The following is a 14,531-nucleotide window of genomic DNA, read 5'->3' on the forward strand; positions in this document are numbered from 1 at the left end:
ACGTAAAAGTTTGACTCATCTGATGTAAACAGCAACGTGTTGAAATCAAGTTTCAGGTTTCAGGTCAGTAATGTTGGATTTTGCACAAATGAGTTACATCATTTTATGAGCAAAGCCTGGGGAAGGCATGCATTACACAAAACATATCTCATAACTATCAATCGATATAAGTCCTCAAAGGCATCTGAGGGATGTGGGGATTTAGGGGTTCAGGGCTGTGCAAATCCAAAAGTCTTCAAAGCCAAATCATGCGTTTCTCTGCTTGGTTTCCCTTATCGCCAGTGAACACGAAGTCTGTGGGCTGGGGCCTTTCTTTGTGGACTTTGCTTGTTCTCTTGCAATCCAAAGCGTGAATGTTAGATGAGATGGAAACTCTAAATCTTGAGTGTGAATGTGATTATGTTTATCTGCCAATATATATGTTTCTTGGCCCTGACATGGACTGTCAACATGCTTCTCTCTAAGTGTGTGCTGATATGAGCTCCAGCAGCTCAACCCTGAAAAGGATAAGTAAGTAAAGCCAAATGAGGGATGCAGGGATGGTTTCCTTATCCATACAAAACAAACCGTGGAAAGCAAAACACTCCTCTTCCAGAGAAGATGAGACAAAGGAACTTTAATTAATGTGTGGGAATCTCTATGTCATGGCTTCTTCGAACAGATGTCATCATGGCTTTTGCAAGGACGCGGTTTCAAGCTAGTTATTTTGAAGTTTTCAGAGCATGTTTTTTTCAATGAACAGGAACCAGGACATGGTCAGGACATTACAATAATATAGATATTGTAACCTGAACTATGATTTACTCTTTTTATATATGGCGAACAGTACGCTGCCATATACAGTGTGGTGTTGCAGCGATTACTCTGTGCCACTGTCAATGAATTTGCCTTTTCTAAACCAATTTTTTTTTCTCATGGCAGCATGCAAAAAGCATTTCATGTAAATGCAAAGAAAAAATGTTGCAACATAACTGAACTCTTACCAACATTGCATGAAAACAACTTTCATGTGCTACCGACCTGCTCTGAAATCTGCAGCATGTAGTAAAGATAGTTTGGTTTATTGTTCCCTCTAGTGGATATTTAGAGGAATGACTGAAACACTGGGCAGAATGACATAAGAAGTACTGGCAAAGAAGAACGAGGAATGACCCCTCTCACGGTGTTATATTATTATATATGTAATGTTATTGCATTGTTATTGTTGAGGGTTTAAGGGAGATTTAATGTTGTTAGCAGTAACTGTGGGGGTTATTTAAACAGGTTAATATAGTGCTGGTCAACACAATCGTATCTTAAAAGGCCGTGGGTCAGTCAGCACAAACCCATCTGTGCAGGCAATCATTGAGCAAAACCAGCCAAAGTTTATTTTCTTGTGGAGGTGAGGACATTTCAAAACATAGCAAATCTGGAAAATGATGCGAAATATATCTATATTTTCAGCTGATGAAAAAGTGCGTGTTTGCATTTGCATTTGATTTCACTCAGTGTAAACAGCATAGCTTCAATAAAGAGCTGCCATAAGCTGATACAGAATATACATGCGATACTGTCATACAGCATGATTTTTAGCAAACTTAAAGCTACTTAATGGGAAATCAGAAGGGAAACCTGAATGTTAATTATTAATTTCCTGTATACTTTTCTTTGTTTTTACTTTGTTCTTCCCATACGTTTGTTTGGGTGCTGTACGTAAGTACACTGAAAGTTATTTCAATCCTTTACCAACCCCTGTATGTGCAAGAAAACTTAAACCAAAACAAAACAAGCTTTCCTCTGAAAAGCTTACAGGGCTCGTCCGGGATTTGAACCCGGGACCTCTCGCACCCTAAGCGAGAATCATACCCCTAGACCAACGAGCCACGTGACACTTCCCCACAACAGGCAGTTTGGGATTCATAATAAGGAGATTTAAGGAGCTGCACTAGCGACATTTCTACTACTGTTATCTGCATGTGTCCAGCAAACATTTCACCTTCATGTTTCTCTTCAAGTTACTGATTACTGAAGCTAAATCACGAGTCTCCATGATTGGACCCAACTGCTTTCGTTACTGAATGGAGACGGTCCGCCAATAATTGTTACTGTCCACTGGCAACCAAAACTTTTTAGGTTACTTCTCTGTCTTCTTACCTGAGGTTGACTAACATCGTGGGCGAGGTCAGAGTTAAGTGGTTGTGAGGGTTTTTCTCCTAAAACACAAAACTAAGTGAAACAGGAGGCCAGATGCAACATTTGAGAAGAGTCAAAAACACAGAAGGAGAGACATATGACAGCAAAAACAAGTTTCTGTTCGGCGAAGCTCAACGTTCATACTTACCAAAAACACATATCCCAACATTTGTTGGAATATGTGTTTAATTATCGGTTGTCACTGCGTAATGTACGTTGGAAAAAAAAAACCGTTATTTTAAATTCGGAACGTTGTTGTTACGTCACTGGACTACCGCCAGAGGTCGTCGCGCGCTGTCCAGAAGAAGCGGAGAACGGAAGCAGAGGATCTAAGCGAGGCGGGATGTCTCACTCCCTCCTACTTCCGTCTTCGTTTCAATCCTGCTGGGCAGATGAGCATATCTCTGTGTTTCTGTTCAGGAAAAATCTGCGTAATCTCTTTTGTATTCTGTTGGTATTTATATCTCCAGTTGTTTTCTGTTTATTCAATTTCCTAATTGTTAGATTTTTTTATTTTTATTTTTTTTGCCTCTGGTTCTGCTTTCTTTTCAGTAAAATCTTTTCAACTAAATGGAGTCGCCATAAAAAAGCCACTATGATGGATGAAAAGAGTATAATCATGAATAGGTTATACTTCAGTCCAACTTTTTTTTTTTTTTTTTTCCTCAAACCAAAAGCAGGCTGCAAAGATACAAACAACTGTGATGAAGCAAAATCCAATATAACCTTTTTCTGAATTGGTCTTTATGTGGACAGCTATTAATTTTATAGCTATCTGCGTGGCTCAATAACTCAGACAAAACAGTGTCAGCTTTATTTCTAATTATTTTAATGCACATTACGGAGGGAAACACATATCAGCTGTCAAGGATTAAACACAGTGTTTGCTGCAGTTTATCACTTTCATTAGACCAGTCTATTGACAGAACCATTAAACTCATATTATTGTAAGGTTTCTAAATCAGCGGATGCAACTTAAACACAACACAAACAGTAGAACAACTTGAAATGATTGCAAATATGAGTTCCCTTAATGACTGATGACCACTGATAACACCTGATGGCTGTGAAGCACAAAGGTAGGAAGTCAATAATGCACATTACTGAGAGCTGTTACGTGATTTAGCTGTTCTCGTCGGCTGTTCTGCCAGAGTGAATGTTATTGGAATTTTTGATGCCTGCACATGTGTGAGTGTGATCTTCTGTTATAGGTTACTGAGAAAATCCACCATTACTTGCAAAACAGAGAGAGTTACTTTATTTGGACTATTAAAGCGAACCAAAAGCAATGTTAACATCAAGATGACCACATTTTAATGTTTTAATCCCTGTGTTTGGGTGAAAAACTAAAGATAGAGCTCCGAAAGCACAGCAGCAAAGTGTACACAGATGGGTTATTGGATTTGCAGCCAAGCCTGGGAATATATATATTTTTCTAAATAGAGTGATTCATTTTTCAAATAGACAATCTTCGATTTAAATAGTGAAATCAATGAAAGTTTCTTTCTTTCTTTCTTTCTTTCTTTCTTTCTTTTTTTTTTTTTAACCTACTTTAGCATTGCAATTTGCTTTAATGAGATTCAACATAATGTCCTTTAATTGTTTTTCCATTCAGTGGCTTTGAAAGAGCATACTCCCTTTGTGTGTGTGTATGTGGAGGTAAGACCTAGAGTGTGTGAGCATTATTGTATTCCTGAGAGTACTAAAAACTGCTTTCAATGATGCCAAGAATACATATTTTTTTATTATCAAGAAGCTGCACCAGACTCAATAAATTAAAAGCTGAATATGAAAGCAAGGTAATATTCAGACTTTACAGAACGTCTGTTTACTGATAAGCGATTGTGTCGGCTACGTATTAACAGCAAAACTTATAAAAATGTTGAGTGACTCAGTGGGTTTCATGTATCTACTGAAATCCTCTACGGTGACCGCTGGGCCTTGAGACTTGTTGGGTTTGGTTGATGGGCAACTGGACGTGTTTTGCCGATGTCCATGGATGCTTCATACATGGAGATGTGGAAGAACTATGGAAGGTGACAGCCTGACAGCAGCCTCAGTTCAAGCACCCATAGCAGGAGGGGTTGGCACATATTTCACAAGGATCCACAGGTGTGATGATATACACTGTAAGGTGCACGGAGAGAAACATACAAACATAAATATTCATCTGACCTAAAAGATGTGTTTGAACCACCTGAGGGCCAGCTTTTCAGTTGAATGAAATTCTACTAATATTGATAATGGGATCGGTATCCAGATCTGTCTCAATGCAGTCATAAGAGTGCCATCTGTGTCTAATGAGCTTTAATGGTCCCCAAAGACTATTTGCACAGCTTTCCACAGGCCTCTTGTCTGGCATTATCATTGTAGAGCCACTTTATGGTGCAACAGTTGCAGGATGTGCATAATACAATGTGTAAACAGTGAATGCTCGAGCAGTCAGCGTCTGTTTTCAGTGTCTTCAGTCTTTAATGTGACAGAGAGCGAGTGCCTGAGTAATAAAACTGTCTGTTAACAGCGTTTATAAGAGTCTTTGTGAGGTTGTTTCTGGTATGAAACTGACAAATGTTGACGTTGATGCTCACTGAACAGGGAGTTCAGCATGTGGTCGAGCGGGTTGTTATTCAGGAAATAACTTGACATTTTTGGAAATACGCTTATTGTTTTCTTGCCGAGAGTTGGATGAGAACACTAATCTGTCTGTGGGGATTGTTGTACAGATTAAACTTAGTGGATATAACTCATTGATTAGCAAGCTGCAGAGATGATGGCAGGTGAATTTTATTACCTTTGGACAGAGCCAGGCTAATTGTATCCTCCTGCTTCCAGTCTGAATGCTAACTGTTAAACTAAGCTAACACACTTGATGCCTCTTAGTTTGAGGAAATGTTTGGTTAAAAGCTCCAAACCAAAAATTAATTGACACTATATTGTTGGTGTAGCCTGATTTATCTTATTCCTCTGTGCTCTGTTGTTCGAACACATTTAAAAAAAACACATCAATGAACTGGTGTTGTAAATACTCAGTATTGCACCAAATGCGTATTAATCTGCAGCTAAAAGTAGTCCCCAACAAATGCACTGCTTATGCCGGTTTGAGTAACATTGCCTGAAAATGACAGTGCCCAGCTGTTTGAAGAAATTACATTAAGCAGATATGTCGCAACCACAGCTTCTTATCCATGCTGTACCCTCTGTAATGTGCTGTTCAGAGATGAAGTGTTTTCATATTTATATACAGATCAGAAAACACATTAGAGGGAGACTTGAGAGCACACACTGTAATATAATGCGGTGATTTGTTTGTGCCAAAACAAATCTGATGTCCTATGTTCCAAATCTGCTATTTCCGTATTTGTTATGAGTTTCACTCAATCATACCGAGTCTGGAGAAAATGAGGCCTGCTCCCTTCCCTTGACACACCGGCCGAAAGATCTGCGGCAGCAGAGGGTTGACGCAGGCGGCCACAACGGTCGTCTCAGAGAGGTGAGGGCTCACGTCGGCGTCCAGATCCATCAGCCTCTTCAGCTGCTTTGCTGCCTCCAAAGGGAAGCTCCTGTCTCCAACCTGGAGGGGGAGGAGCAAGAACTCTGAGGTGTGAATAGAAAAATCTGACATATTTGATGGGAACAATATGAGGTCTGAGGGCTGAAATGAACTCATTGTATATGCAATAGTGTTTCCAACAACAAGTGATACTCGCCTTAACCTGCACACCTGCAGCTCCTCTGCACACACACAGCACCAGAACAAGGACAACGCCGAGCACTCTCATTTTCAGATGATGTAAGATGCCTCTCGGGTCAGCGGAGAGTTTCTTCTGTGCTCCCTGTGTATCTGCTCTGCCTTTTATAAGGTGTCTGGACAGATTAGTGAGTGATTTATTAACAAAGGCAACTGGTGGGTGAGGAGAGTAAAGGTACGGGGGGACACTGGCTGGTCAGAGATAACCAAAGGCTGGTGGAGTGCAAGTGCACTGGATCCTCTTTTTTAGTTTATAACCACTACACGTTAAATATGTTTATAACCTCTATCTCTGTTGTTTCCTCCGTCAGCACAGTATTTCATTATTGACTTTGGGTTTCATCCTAACGTTCGATGCTGCAATGCCACCTAATAAATCTCATCCCCCGGCTGTCTCCCACAGATATTCGTCACAGAGCTGCCTGATAAGGAAGTGGACATATATGCACAGAGCTGATCCATATAGGTCACCTGCTTGTGATATTTGAAATTATGATTTTTTTTTATTATGATATTTTCCACGTGTTGAATGGCTTTTTTTTTTTTCTTTAGTGACTCATTGCACCTTATTGCAAAAGGCTTTGTTTTTCCCATGAACTTAAGGTGTTACGTCAATCAAAAAGACACTTTAACTTTGATATATGCAATTTTAAATCAACGGAAAATGGAAGTGGCTTAATCCATCTTTGGTGGGAAGGAGCGGCTCTTTTCCAAAGTTCAACAACAGATGAGGGTCAAATCAGCGGCATCACTGTGAGTCTGGAGCTCCTCCATCTGAAATGAACTGCCTGTGTGAACTGTTCCCAAAAGTCACATCAAAGTCACAAAATCGACCTATTTTGGCAGGTTTGTCTCTGCTGAGGAATCCGTTGCTTCAACTTTCGCTTTTCTTTGTCTTTTCTTTTTTATAACTTTGAGACAGACTTTGTTTGTTTGTCCTTTGGGAGAAGAAACAGCAGATAACATTGACTTTTCGCACACTGAGGGTGGTGTCGCATGCAAACATTTACCAGTAGCAACCACCAAAATATAAATATGAACCCAGAAATGTGCAAAATGTCTGACCTTCAAATACTCCACTGTTAGAGACTAGTCTAAAGATTTAAGTCCTGATTATCGTAAAAAAGAAAGAAAGAACAATATTCTGTATATGATATACAAATGGCCCTTAGAACACACACACACACACACACACACACACACACACACACACACAAAAGATGTTAATGAAAAACTATAAAGTAAATAGACAAGACAAATCAATAAAGGCTGAAAATTGACATTGATTTTCACTGAAAATGTATTATGTAACTCTAACCTGGAGGTGCAGGAGGAACATAATTTGACAAACAGTTTAAAGACAATCTGAGTGAAGCTTTAAATTCATATAGAAACTGAACTCATCTTGTTTTGAGGAAACATTACATTGAAGAACAAGAGAAAGAAATGTCTGCTGTGTGGCTGCCAGACAATGAGTGATATAACATGAAATCTAAGCTTCGCAAGCTGGTGAACTATTGACAAGTGAGAATGAGATCATTATTTGGAACAGCACACGTCCCAAAGTAGACAATTAAAGGATGTGCAGCGCATAAATCCAGCTCTCAATCATTAGTGGAAAGGTCCATTGTGGCTGCTGGCAGACGAAAGAATGAAATAATCTCCCTGCAAGCTGAAATAAGTTTCAGTGCACTACAATATAACGTAAAAGGGCAGATTTGTATGAAACAGAGACTTTTTCCTCCCTGTAATGAAACAAGGTAAAACACAATATGCACTGCAGGAGATTTTGTTTTAATGGAATATAATCTGAGCCGCACTGATGCTTGGAGATACAACTTAAAAGCTGCGAATAAGAGAGATATAAAATAGGTTAGATATGATCTAATATAGCCATATAGCGAGCAGGGTGGAGGGTCGGTAAGCCTGTCACAGTATGCGGTAAAAAGTTAAAGTTATGGTAGGTGATGTATTTTAGATGCAGTTTTCGTAACATGTTGAAATTCTCATTACATCCCGACAGCAATCAATGAATCAGATACTAAAATCTGGTATGGCTTGTGCAGTCATGAGTCCAAGGAGATATAAGTGTTTTGATCTTCAGGTGTCTTTGCTGATAATTCAATGAGACAGCAAAGGCCATTCTTCCAAGATCAGTTCTGGTTCAGGGCTCCTGGAGTGTCAGCCTCTCATTGGTTAAATATGGACCAAAGCAGTGAGGGTGAGATACATGTTAATTTACCAGCAAGAGGTTTGGAGATAAACAGAACCAGTGATTATTGTGTCGCTCAGGCGGGGAACGCCCACCAACTTTATCAGGAGGGTGTGTGGTGAGTGTTGCAATTATCACCTGTGATGAACCTGACTGCTGAGTGATAAATGGAGGCAGCAGCATGTCAGTATGTGAAATCTTCATGAGAGGAAAGAGGCTTCCGCAATCCTCTATCTCCAGCTCAGGGGAGCTGCTTCGTTATGCAACAAGACATTTTTAACAAGCCACGACTAAAGGGCTGAATTTTCTGGCATTTTATTAATTCCTTTACATTGAGTTTTTTCTCCTTACATGTCTAAATGTTGTTTCAAAAGCCTCTCCACACTGTCAGGATATAAATCATGAGGTGAGATAATATGTCCTTTTTATCACATATGAAATATCAAAATGTATCTGCTTGCAAACACAATGAGAAGAAGAAAAAGTGAAACACAGGGATTTTATTTCCCCTCTCAAGCAACAACAGCAAAGAAGTACGAGAATTCACCTTGTCAGCATCTCTGCACATCCACAGTGTACAGCATGTTCTGTATACACGGGTTGATGTACTGCATGTTCATATCGCTTCAGATATACACACTCATCAATACATTAATTATCTGCTTTCAGGCATCAAGACTGTGAGTATATTGCAGGTGTTGGAGCAGGTCCACTGCTGCCCTGGACTGATAGTGTATCTGTATAATGAGGCAGTTTGGTGGGGTCAGATAAGATGTATAAAATAAATTATTCACAACACAAACCATGCTTATACTGTACACATGAAGCTGAAACGAGAGAGGATTGCACTGAGAGTGGGATCCCACAGGTCCCACTGGACCCAGTGCAAATCATGTGGGAGCAGGTGGTAATGACCAGAAATCCAGCGGGAGCAGGAATAAGAAAAGAGTCAGCGGTGGACTCCAGAACAAGGGCAGCAGCGCTAAGTAACTCCAACTACTCTTGCAGATGCAAGTTGTATAGAGTCTGATAATGTCCACATTTGTCGCCCCAAGTGATACAATCAAAAGAGAGTCTGCGGCAGACAGCAATGTGGCTCATAACAATGACTTCATAGAGAATCGACACCCAACTTATACATCCCCTGTCTGCTACCTGCCCAGCAACCAACCCGTTAGCGACTAGCTCATGAAGAAACCTGTGCACGTAGTAGCTAAAGACTAGATACCAGGTGACCAAACTAAACGAAGAGTGATTGCAGACCTGCATTCATCAGGGGACCACAGACACAACCCCAAATGAAGGCCCTTATGCCTCTCAGATTTTTAATGTTTTCTGCCCCCTATTGGCTGAAAATGAATTAAGGTAGCTTTAAGTATATATTTGAAAGCAAGACTTTTTCCACAACTGGGAATAATCTGTATACACACATATATAGTAATGATAATAGTAATGTAGTATTTTAATTTGCAGGAAAGAACACAATGTATACGTGATTTATCAATGATGGCTTTTTATTCAAAACAATGTTAATAAAAAGAAAAATGAAAAAAGAAAGTTCTCGTTTAAATACAGCTACAAAGTTTGGTAAGATAGAAATGTAACAAACAATGTAAATTTCAGAAGAACAATAAAGTGGTAAAAATATGCTAAAAAGTAACAGTTTGCCAAAAAAAAAAAAAAACCATACCTCAATTGGTCAGATTTTTTTTCTTTTTGGGGCCTTTTTTGTCTAACAGAGACTTAAAAATATATAAAATTCGCAATGGACCAGAGTCAGAGCCTCTGTATTCAGGGAACACAAATTCATCATCTCATCGTTGTCGGGAAACTCTTTAGAAATTCTCTGAAATAGGAAAAGAATCACAAGTCTAAAGCTGGGCAAAAGGTTTCTGGCCTGCTGGTTCTGTTTAGCAGCCGGTGCAGGCAGCAAATGCGCAGATCTCACAGACGTCCATGGGAACCATAGCTGAAATAAACAGGAAAGACAAAAACATCAGGTACGCTGCTGAACCACCTGCACTTCAATATCTGCCTGACGTTTCCCTTAAAATCCCATCACAAAGACCGGCTGATCAGTCTGTTGGTCTCACCTAGTCTGGCGAGGGACGCAGATGCCCCCCTCTGCTTGCAGATTGGCAGGAACTCCTGTGGGAGCATGGGGTCGGCACAGAGGGACACGGTGCTTGCCCTCAGTCGTGGGCTTTGCTGTCCCCTCACACTGCTGCTCTCCGTCAGCTCCTGAAGCCTCTTGACGGCTTCCAGTGAGAAAGACAATCCATTCTCCTGGAAGAAAAGGCAGATGTTGGAGTTGGAGTTTAAATAATATGACAATACAAAATGTGGCAAATGGTTTGCAAAGTTTCCACAAGAGTTTGTACAGTAGCTGTGCCATTTCTGCACCGTAGCCTGCCTGACCTGTGGATAAACAAAGCCACTACTTCTTCTGATGTGTAGAAAATTGCCCAGGGCAGGCAGCCTCATGCCAAAGACATCAGTCAAACAGAAACGTGACGTGCTGCACTCACCTCGACCAGCACGGCCTCGGACGTCCAGCCGAGAGCCAGGACAAGCACGGCGATGATGGCGAGCGCGGCCTTCATGGTGACAGTTGACAGTCGTTAGTCTTGCTGTTGTGTCTTGCTGTTGGTGTGCTCAGCAGGTGCTCAGCTCAGTGTCTGCTTCCCTTCTGTCCACAAGCCTCCTTTTAAACAATTCTCCCCTGCAGCTCGGGGGTCATGTGACCAGAGGTGCTACGAATGGGTGTGAACTTTTTCTCACGGGTTAATGAGTAGTGATGAGGTTTTACAGGGTGGTTTAAGGGAATTCATAAATCCTACTTTGACCTCATCACCTGTCTGATTATTTTTTATGGATCTCTGACTGACTTGGCTTCTCTGTCTTGCAGAATTGATCACACCTCTCGTGGGTTAAACAGTTACTCTGCTGATGACGATGAAGCCGCACCAGCCCATTGTTAGACAGTCCTGTTTCACACACCTCTGCAAACAGTTGAACTTTGTTTTGTGGGCTGAAGTGTCAGAAAGACCCAGACTATATCATATTCAGAAAAAAGTAGTGTGATTTTATATATAAATGTACTGTACTACAAAAAATCAACACATGCCGCTAAATTTCATGTTAGATTCTATTATTGCCCCGCCTTTATTTCAGTCGTATGAGGGGAAACACATGCAACTGCATCTAACTGGGCCAAAACAAACCATTAAATCTATATGCAAATATTATTTCATCCCATGTGAGTTGCATGCAGGGCTCTCATTAGCCTGTGGTGTAGAATAATCAGATGGTTTTCACTGAATACTCTTGCAAGAGTCGAGTTCTGTTACTGCTTCTACTGCAGAAAAATTAATGTTCAGTTTATTTATTCAGCCCTTGAGCCCAAAATCTGATGTAATTATTGCTAACAAATATGAGATATGGGTGGAAATCCTAAGAGGTTTTCAGCCCAACCAGATGCTGGGTGTGCAGTGTGTGTACGGCAGCCGTCATAAAAGCTTTCAGGATACAGGTGCAGGCTGAATCACAGGACTGAGAAAGGAGTTTCCACATCACTCAGCTGCTGTAAATAACATGAATAAGTATAGATAGCATTTCTCTTAGTAGGACAAAAACACTTCAGCACAGACAGACAGACTCATCGACTGCTGCAGGAATCAAACCTGTGACCTTCCAGTAATGGCACGACTATCTAATCGCCCAGGCTCTCAAGGACAGCAGGAAGGCTGCGAAAAAATCAATTCACTCCGCTTGTAAGTGCCACCAAGCGTGCATCAACACACACAGCAGTGTCAGGGCGTGGCAGGCCAGAGACATGTCGCTGAAGTTTTTAATGAGCTCATTAAAGACAATTCTTTACGCAGAGCATGAGGGATCTATCTATCGAACACACCCGGGGGGGCACACCGCACCTCGACAGTGTTACCGTCATCAAACTTTAATTTCTGTCAAATGGAAAAGGTGAATTGAAACAGAAAAATCGATTTCTCTGTCTATTCTATTCTATCTATAATTAGTAATGACTAAAGTTGGAATTTATGAGGTGATTTTAGCCAATTAAGGATAAGGATGGTTTCATTTTGTCTATTTTTAATCATCAACACTTCACTGAATGAAACAAGTATTATCTGTGTCGCCACATAGTTCTCCCTCAGGTAACCTCAGATTCCCACATCACTGTGTGGCCATCAGTTTGTTAATTTGATTAACTGCTGGTTCATTTGCCAATACTGTGCACACCACAAAATCACAATGTAAAGCTGAAATGATCGGGGCTCAAGGCAACACTGACATTATCACATTAAGTCCTAAAGCTATGGTAGGTGAAGTATTTTAGAAGCCTTTTTTGTCATCTTTGATGAAATTGTCTTTACATCCCGACAGCAAGGCGTTACCAATGACCCACAGCTCAGCATTTTCTCTCCTGATTGGTTTAATCCACGCCGGCCTGCTTGGGTGTCCGGCCACAGTGCAAAGACATGTATTTTGGGTGTGTGAATGGTTATCTGTTTGTATGTTTCAGGGTGAACCCCACCTGTTGGCCAATGTATGATGGGAGAGGCTCCAGCCTCAGGTGACCCCACACAGGATCCGGGGGAGAAACAGTGAGAAATAAAGGCAGCATTATCCTTTATCCTTTAGTCTGTGTTAGTCATCATTAGTATGCATCATACAGTCCATGCAGACAGGTGGGGGGGGGGGGGGGGGGGGGAATCTATGACGCTGAGATTGCAATGTTAATCAATAACACCTCAGACAGGCAAGGCTTTACTCAATCAGGTGTTTAGAAATCAGGCCAACAGGCTGCCGTGAAAGCAGGGAGGCCGTTCGGAGGAAATGTGTGGGAGGTGCAGTGTGTCATGCAGCAGAGGCAGAAATGGGGGTGTGCTGCTGTGCTGTAATGATTTAAGTTTGCTGAAATCTTCAAAACTCAGCATTTTCGTGCTCTGGTGTGATGCGAAGATGTGTTTGAGTGAAGGTTACACATGATGGATTTGGCTCAGTCTGACGTTTCACTGCGCTCACTGACCTCCTAGAAGCTGCTTATGTGCTAGTTATCAAAAAATTAAAGCTGAATAACTAACATACCTGACCTACTTCATAATTAAATGAGTAACTGTTCATTTAAAAATGTACTGTTTGTCTCAAAGGTTCTCTGTGGAGCCAAGAAGTGAAAGACAGTCTCCAAGTCATGGGAAAGGGCAATTAGTCAGACAGGTAAGACTAATGAGCACCATTGAGGCAGGAGGGAAGTAAATCATCAGCCTGAGTGTGAATAGAATATCTTTGAGTGTTTACCGGCAAGTGGGTCAGCAAGCAGAGTTTCTCAGGACACTGAGGCAGTTAACAAGCTGTTAAAACCACTTTTTAAACTTGTTAAGGTAAAAGTGTGCGCTTGCCTACTTATAAGACTAGCAGACATTAGCAGCATTAGCATGAATTTAAAGTCAAGTTTCTGGCCACCTCTCTTTTAGCTCTGTTTTGCTCTCCTTGCTTAGGGTAATATCTGCGGTTTAGCGGCTAAATGTTCCACTACAGACTCCAGCTCGTTGCTAGCTGTGTCTCTCTGCTGTTCGGTGTGGAGCAGGGAGCATACAGTCAGATATTTGGAGGGTTTTTTTTTGCTGAAAATGTCCGGAAATCATGCTGATGAGAGCAGTGAGACAGTCAAAACAGTCAAGCTGCGGGTTGTAAGACCAAAACTATAAGCTGAAAGATGCTAAAAGCCTTCGTAGAGCTGAGGACACCAGCAGATTCAGGGGTTAAGTCGTTCCTTTCACATTGCATTTCATGATTTGACCCATTGTTCAAATAAAAATGAGTGTGACCTGCTAATTCAGTAGTCTTATGCTAAAATGTTAAGAAATAGGTGGAGATCATGTGATAAACTGGCATACTTTCTTTGTAAGAATGAAATGAAACCTAAAACTGAAGCAGTGTCCAAACTTGATTCATGGAAACTCCTCCCTTTTAACACCTTTGGCCCCCACCGTCGGATCCACGCTGCTACTCTACCGGAAGTCAACACAAGGTCTCTGAAACGCTGTGAGTCAGTTCATGATGAAGGCTGAAATGAGCGGCATATGCATGATGAAAGCAGGCGCAGATGTTTATCAAAATGGGAGTAAATGAAGCAGAGATATTTCTAATCTGAAATGTGATTAAGCTCTGTTCCTGAGAAGACTTGATTGCCTTGAGTTTTTTTTTTTGTCTCTTGCTTCCTTTAAGTAGCAAAGAACTCTTCCCCCCAGATAGAAGTTTATTACTGTTTTTCAGACAGTGCTCATGCTGCCAGGCATGAAGGCTAAAGAGGCCTGAGCAATGATTATCTGCTCTCAGTCATTAAGTAGATCATTTTGAAACTGATAAGGTTGAAAT

General features: G+C 41.0%; 2 protein-coding genes and 1 non-coding gene across 3 annotated transcripts; all 3 read right to left on the reverse strand.

Moving 5' to 3' along the window:
• Nucleotides 1-1,790: 1,790 nt before the first annotated feature.
• On the reverse strand, nucleotides 1,791-1,862 carry trnap-agg (transfer RNA proline (anticodon AGG)). The gene has a single exon. It is a non-coding gene; the product is annotated as a tRNA-Pro (tRNA).
• A 2,160-nt stretch (nucleotides 1,863-4,022) lies between these two features.
• LOC143339615 (guanylin-like) lies at nucleotides 4,023-5,951 on the reverse strand. Its single transcript, XM_076760916.1, has 3 exons — nucleotides 5,880-5,951; nucleotides 5,557-5,743; nucleotides 4,023-4,299 (listed from the first exon to the last, which is right to left on the reverse strand). Exons 1-3 carry the CDS (start codon nucleotides 5,949-5,951, stop codon nucleotides 4,229-4,231), a joined length of 330 nt encoding a protein of 109 aa, XP_076617031.1. The 3' UTR covers nucleotides 4,023-4,228.
• Nucleotides 5,952-10,042: 4,091 nt separating this feature from the next.
• LOC143333718 (guanylate cyclase activator 2B-like) lies at nucleotides 10,043-10,735 on the reverse strand. The gene is made up of 3 exons (XM_076751946.1): nucleotides 10,661-10,735; nucleotides 10,226-10,418; nucleotides 10,043-10,101 (listed from the first exon to the last, which is right to left on the reverse strand). Exons 1-3 carry the CDS (start codon nucleotides 10,733-10,735, stop codon nucleotides 10,043-10,045), a joined length of 327 nt encoding a protein of 108 aa, XP_076608061.1.
• Nucleotides 10,736-14,531: the final 3,796 nt, after the last annotated feature.

Source organism: Chaetodon auriga, chromosome 2, assembly GCF_051107435.1.
Source record: "Chaetodon auriga isolate fChaAug3 chromosome 2, fChaAug3.hap1, whole genome shotgun sequence".
NCBI lineage: Eukaryota > Metazoa > Chordata > Actinopteri > Chaetodontiformes > Chaetodontidae > Chaetodon > Chaetodon auriga.

Excerpts from the sequence above, each read along its gene's own strand:
- LOC143339615 (XM_076760916.1), bottom strand. The coding sequence starts at position 5,951 with ATGAGAGTGCTCGGCGTTGTCCTTGTTCTGGTGCTGTGTGTGTGCAGA. Across the intron at positions 5,744-5,879 it reads CTGCAGGTGTGCAGGTTAAG|GTTGGAGACAGGAGCTTCCC; the intron begins GCGAGTATCACT and ends CTCCCCCTCCAG. Across the intron at positions 4,300-5,556 it reads CCTCATTTTCTCCAGACTCG|TGTATATCATCACACCTGTG; the intron begins GTATGATTGAGT and ends TGCACCTTACAG.
- LOC143333718 (XM_076751946.1), bottom strand. The coding sequence starts at position 10,735 with ATGAAGGCCGCGCTCGCCATCATCGCCGTGCTTGTCCTGGCTCTCGGC. Across the intron at positions 10,419-10,660 it reads CCGAGGCCGTGCTGGTCGAG|GAGAATGGATTGTCTTTCTC; the intron begins GTGAGTGCAGCA and ends CTTTTCTTCCAG. Across the intron at positions 10,102-10,225 it reads TGCGTCCCTCGCCAGACTAG|CTATGGTTCCCATGGACGTC; the intron begins GTGAGACCAACA and ends TGTTTATTTCAG.